The 6,000-nt window shown below is 38.5% G+C and overlaps 1 protein-coding gene across 1 annotated transcript; it reads left to right on the top strand.

Moving 5' to 3' along the window:
* The first annotated feature begins 520 nt into the window (after positions 1–520).
* On the top strand, positions 521–1,720 carry LOC115987720 (thaumatin-like protein 1). The gene is made up of 2 exons (XM_031111316.1): positions 521–614; positions 827–1,720. Exons 1-2 carry the CDS (start codon positions 563–565, stop codon positions 1,507–1,509), a joined length of 735 nt encoding a protein of 244 aa, XP_030967176.1. The 5' UTR covers positions 521–562; the 3' UTR covers positions 1,510–1,720.
* The last annotated feature ends 4,280 nt before the right edge of the window (positions 1,721–6,000 follow it).

The raw sequence follows: 6,000 nt of genomic DNA, 5'->3' as shown, positions 1-6,000 counted from the left end.
TGTCTAGTTAATTAAGAGTAATTTACCTCTAGAATACAACAAATCTATTCACTGCAAAATAACAAATATAAAATTTCATTTTAACAGAATTTCTTACTAAATTGTGAATGATATAGGCCTATAAAACAATTATCTTTTAAAAATCAATTATTTTGTACTAGATAAAAAATTTACAGATTATGATCTAATGCATCCCATCTTATGTTAATAAAATAGGAAATTACTATATGATCCTGATCATACGTGTATCCAAGAGTGTCACATGTCTTGCAAGCATATATATGCATATATATTTTAGAGTATGAATCTATAGATTCTCTAAATCATTTTATTTATTGGTATTTGTATTACACCGTATGCCGACAACACATTACAATAGTACACCGTAAGCCTTAAAACACACTCGATTATATCTATATTACAATAGTATATTAATATTAAAGGGTTTACATTATTTACTGTTAGATCTGTGATCAGATCCCTCTATATATACCACCACCTCTTTCTATCCTCTATCTATACTAGCTCTTATAAACCTTTAGATAAATCAAAACATTCATCAATGGGGATTCGAGTAGTCTTTCTCCTCACTTTGGCCTCGCTCTATTTTTCAGGCAAGCAAGCTATTTCAATATTTATCTCTTTTTTTTTCATCATACTTTACATCAATTTAAGTACATTTTCACATAAATTAACCAACTATGATATTCTGTTGACTATAAGATACAATTATTTTAATTAATGCATGCAATACGTGAACTCACCCCCTCCCCCTCTCCCCTCTTTGAATTTTACAAAAATTTCTGTTTATATGTTTTGTACATAGGGGCTCACTCAGCTACATTTGCAATCACAAACAACTGCCCATTCAAAGTCTGGCCAGGAACCTTAACTGGCTCCGGCGGTCCTCAGTTATCTCTATTAACTGGTTTGGAGTTAGCATCCGGTGCTTCATCCTCTCTTAATGTCCATCCCCCATGGTCTGGTCGGTTTTGGGCACGATATCAATGTTCTAAGGACCACTTTGGAAAGTTTAGTTGCAGCAGTGGAGACTGTGGATCAGGTCAAATAGCATGCAATGGTGCTGGTGCAATTCCACCAGCATCCCTAGTGGAATTCACAGTTGCAACAAATGGTGGACGAGATTTCTATGATGTTAGTCTTGTGGATGGCTTTAATTTGCCAATCTCAGTAACCCCCCATGGTGGAAAAGAAGGGTGTCATACCACAAGCTGCAGAGCTAATGTGAACACAGTTTGTCCTCTCGAGTTGGCTGTGAAAGCATCAGATGGTAGTGTAATTGCTTGCAAGAGTGCATGTTTGGCATTCAAACAGCCACAATACTGTTGTACAGGTGATTTTGGTTCGCCAGATACATGCTCGCCATCTAACTATTCAAGGATTTTCAAGGACCAATGTCCACAAGCATATAGCTATGCTTATGATGATAAATCTAGCACCTTTACTTGCACTGGTGGGGCAGACTATGCCATAACTTTCTGTCCTTAATACATATAATAAGTTAACAGCCGACCCCTTGGAAGAAAAAAAGTTGAAAAGCTTTATAAACAAGGATCCAATAAGTCAAAAAGAAATTCCGGCTGATTGATAAATGTATTGCTATAATTTCTTATCATGTTTTTCAGCTGTCAAAAACATTTCTTGCATATATGGCAACAAATAATTGTGTTATTTGAATATGTAATTAATTATTTATGGGGTTTGAGCTTTCATACTCACTAGAAAAAGTCATCTAGAAACCGGAGTATACTTCTTAAGTGGTAGAATTTAGGTTCTTTAGCTTTTGATTTAGAATCTTAAAGGACCAAAAGACTTATTACTAGCAAAAGGGAAAAAAGAAATTGTTCAAGAAGAGAGTAATGTCCATGCGTCTACCTTGTTAAAAGTTGATTGCCTATTGATAAGAATTAGAAAGGTAGGCTCTACCATGTATCAATATTATTTGTATCATTTGAAGATATTCTCATCCTTAACAGTTGTGGTAATATTAGGTTCTACAATCAAATTTAAACATGTAGGTACATTAAAATTAAATGATAACATTACTTGTATTTTATTAGTCAATGCAACTATACGTTTATTTTTAATTAAGATTACTAAAACCTAAGTTTGGGCTTTTTTTTTCTTAAAAAAAAAAACCATGTATTTAATCTTAAAAACATCTTCTTATGAAAAAAAATCTTAAAAACATTGAGTAATGTTTACTCAACAAAGCAAAACAAACAAACAAAAAATTGATCAATTTTTAATTTGTTTGTTTGTTTTGCTTTATTGAGAAGACATTACTTAATGTTTTTAAGATTTTTTTTTTTTAATTTGATAAGACAATGTTTTTAAGATGTGATGCCCTGTCATCAAAATGTTGAAATGGGCTTTCTAATTAAATGAGACAAGGTTTTCAAATTATCAAATTAATTATTCATTTGTGAAAAGGAATAATTAATTTATAAATTTAAATTCTCAATTATGTTCTAAATTTTCTTTCCATGCATATATGCTCATCCTTTATTTTGATTGGACCAATGAGAATTTTAGTTGATTGATTCTAGTTTCTATTTAAAAGACCAATTAAAATCAATTACCCTTTTTTTTCTCCAAAAAATTACAATCGTCTACATTCTAGTCCATTTCAAAGATATTTTTCAATTAATGATATTTTATTCTTTAGTATTTTCAATCTAGAGTTTCGATTTCCTATATGAAAAGTGATTGTTTTAATATCTTTGGAAATTCTAACTGTCCATTGGGTAAAATTCTCAAGCCTTGTGATTGCATGAATGACATTTTTTTCAATTTTTACCCTTGAAATTTGTGAAATTACAATATTACCCCGTAGACCAAGGTTTTTGAGAAATTTAAATATTAGTCTAATTATAAAATGAGGTATTTATAATGATTTTTTAAAATAACATTAGATGATTATTGTTGGGGGGGGGGGGTAAAAGATTAATAGGCCCATGTAGATGTCTACATTGGGCCAGGGGCCCGACCTAAGGAAAACCCCTCCTCGACCATGGGAGAATCCTCCTCGGCTAAGATATAACCTAGAGTAAAAAAGGCAACAGACCACCAGTAGTGAGACTCCATATCGTTTCACAAGGTAGGAAAAGTACTAAAACAGAAAAAGACAACAGAGAAAACGAAAACGTTTAAGGGAAAGGCTGCCACCATTGCATTCAGTGCCTTGTGCCTGACAGAGCCATACTTCTTTGTCCTTACAACCACTCCCAACAACTGAAGGGAGAGGCTGATGGGACAAATACTTACCCTAGGGACCCCATTCAGGAGAAAGAAAATGATTATAAAAGGGGAAAAAGAGAAACAGAAGGGGGATCCTTCCCCCCCCAATAGATCAAGGATGCCAAGAAAAGCTCCTCGGATCATGCCAATGACCAATTTTCTTTGGTAAACTCGGCCCATGGGGAATGCTGTGATGGTCGTTGTCCATACACTAAAACCTAGCTCTTTGGCCCACTCTCTACAAATTCATTGTATCGGACTCACTGGTCTAAGGTCCCATACATCTTGGGCTTGGCCTAAAAAACATGACCCTACAATTGGCGTCGTCTGTGGGAAGAGCTTGTGCATTAGCAAGTGCAACGGTCAATCACGGTAGGGTCAAGCTCCTGCCAGTAGGAGTCCATCAGGAAGACCGTTGTGGCGATGGTACACGCTTCACGAAAGCCTCCCCCTATTTCCTAAAACACATCGTCATTGTCGTTGCTTACCCTTCACTCCTAAGGGCTTTTGACGTCAGACATGTGCCCCGAGCACCTGACATGGGGCTAACTCTCGCGGTCCTAGTTGTCCAATCCGCTGAATCCCCTACAGAGAGAGAAGTTGATGGCTAGAGTAAGTGCCAGACAGAACCAAGGCCTTGCATGGTCTTCGGACCTAAGCCTATAGGGAAACTAGACACTCTAAGAGCCTAAGCCTGTGCTAGACAAAACCAAGGTATTGCATGGTCCTCAGACTCAAGCCTATGGGGAAACTAGACACTCTTAAGAGCCTAAGCCTAAGTGCTAGACAGAACCAAGGTCTTGCATGGTCCTCGGACTCAAGCCTATGGGGAAACTAGACACTCTTCAAAGCCTAAGCCTAAGTGCTAGAAAGAACCAAGGCCTTGCATGGTCCTTGGACTCAAGCCTATGGGAAAATTAGACACTATGAGAGCCTAAGCCTAAGTGTTAGACAGAACCAAGGTCTTGCATGGTCCTTGGACTCAAGCCTTTGAGGAAACTAGACACTCTAAGAGCCTAAGTGCTAGATAGAACCAAGGTATTGCATGGTCCTCAGACTCAAGCTTATGGGAAAACTAGACACTGTAAGAGCCTAAGCCTAAGTGCTAAACAGAACCAAGGTCTTGCATGGTCCTCGAACTCAAGCCTATGGGGAAACTAGACACTCTAAGAGCCTAAGTGCTAGATAAAACCAAGGTATTGCATGGTCCTCAGATTCAAGCCTATGGGGAAACTAGACACTATAAGAGCCTAAGCGTAAGTGCTAGACAGAACCAAGGTTTTGCATGGTCCTCAAACTCAAGCCTATAGGGAAACTAGACACTCTAAGAGCTTAAGTGCTAGACAAAACCAAGGTATAGAATGGTCTTCGGACTCAAGCCTATGGAAAAACTAGACACTGTAAGAGCCTAAGCCTAAGTGTTAGACAGAACCAAGATCTTGCATGGTCCTCGGACTCAAGCCTATAGGGAAACTAGACACTCTAAGAGCCTAAGTGCTAGACAAAACCAAGGTATTGCATGGTCCTCGGACTCAAGCCTATTAGGAAAATAGACACTATAAAAGCTTAAGCCTAAGTGCTAGATAGAACCAAGGTCTTGCATGGTCCTCGGACTCAAGCCCATGGTGAAACTAGACACTAAGAGCCCAAGTGCTGGACAGAACCAAGGTATTGTATGGTCCTCGGATTCAAACCTATGGGAAACTAGCAACTTCAAGAAGGTCTTAAGTCTTAGGCAGAATGGAGGTATTGCATAGTCCTCGGACCTTCGGCCTTATGGAAACTAACACACAATGGTGCCTTTCTGTGTTTAGACCAAGTACAGTCATGCCTCGATCCTCGGACCGTACATCTAAAACAAATTAAAGCTACGAATATCATCGGAAACGTGGAAAAGAACCCTAATACCCAACGACCCCCTCGGATGGTTTATTTCGAATTACACATCCTTGGGCGGTCACCCCGTTCGCAATACAGAAGGTGCAGCTGTTATCCCGGTTAGTCTTTTATAGTTAACTTGTTTAAAGTCAGCACTATTGTGCTCATTGATTTCGATAAGTTCAAAGTAATAACTCTACCGACGAAGGCATCAGTTCTAAGTATGGTTCGAAAGAAAAGACACCAGCACATCTATTTACAAGATAATTATTGCAGAAGAGAAAGGATACGTAAAATGCAATAAAATCATCTTTTATTAGATAAAGAGATAGTACAATATACATAAAAGGGCTTAAACAAGCCTGTAATCATAAGCTAACTAAAAAAAAAAAAGGAATACACTGGGACGATAGATCCTTCAATTTTGCTCTAACAACGACTAGGCAAGTTTAGATGGCACCAGTGATGGAAGAGAAGAAGAAGTAGAGGCACCTAGGTGCACCAGTGATGGAAGAGAAGAAGAAGCGAAGGCACCTAGGTGGCACCAATGATGGAAGAGAGAAAGAAGCGGGGATGCCCAACCCCTATACCTACTCTAGCAGCAACCGAGCAAGCATCATTCTAGCAGCAATCGAGCAAGCACGGATGGTACCAGTGATGGGAAATCCCGACCCTCACGTGCATGACATACGGCACCGAATGGAGGTCCCAATGCTGTCGCACCAAAAATCTGATGCGACCTCCTCCCCCTTTGGATTTTGGCTGAAGGAAGAAAAGGCTCCTTTCTTGCCTTGTCGAGATGAAAAAAGGTCTTGAGCCTTTATCTCCCTTATCCTGACCGGGCCATTCTGAATCTCGGAG

Source organism: Quercus lobata, chromosome 4 (genome assembly GCF_001633185.2).
Source record: "Quercus lobata isolate SW786 chromosome 4, ValleyOak3.0 Primary Assembly, whole genome shotgun sequence".
NCBI classification, from domain to species: Eukaryota; Viridiplantae; Streptophyta; class Magnoliopsida; order Fagales; family Fagaceae; genus Quercus; species Quercus lobata.
This window is presented reverse-complemented; position numbering and strand designations above follow the sequence as displayed.

Excerpts from the sequence above, each read along its gene's own strand:
- LOC115987720 (XM_031111316.1), top strand. The coding sequence starts at position 563 with ATGGGGATTCGAGTAGTCTTTCTCCTCACTTTGGCCTCGCTCTATTTT. Across the intron at positions 615-826 it reads GGCCTCGCTCTATTTTTCAG|GGGCTCACTCAGCTACATTT; the intron begins GCAAGCAAGCTA and ends TTTTGTACATAG.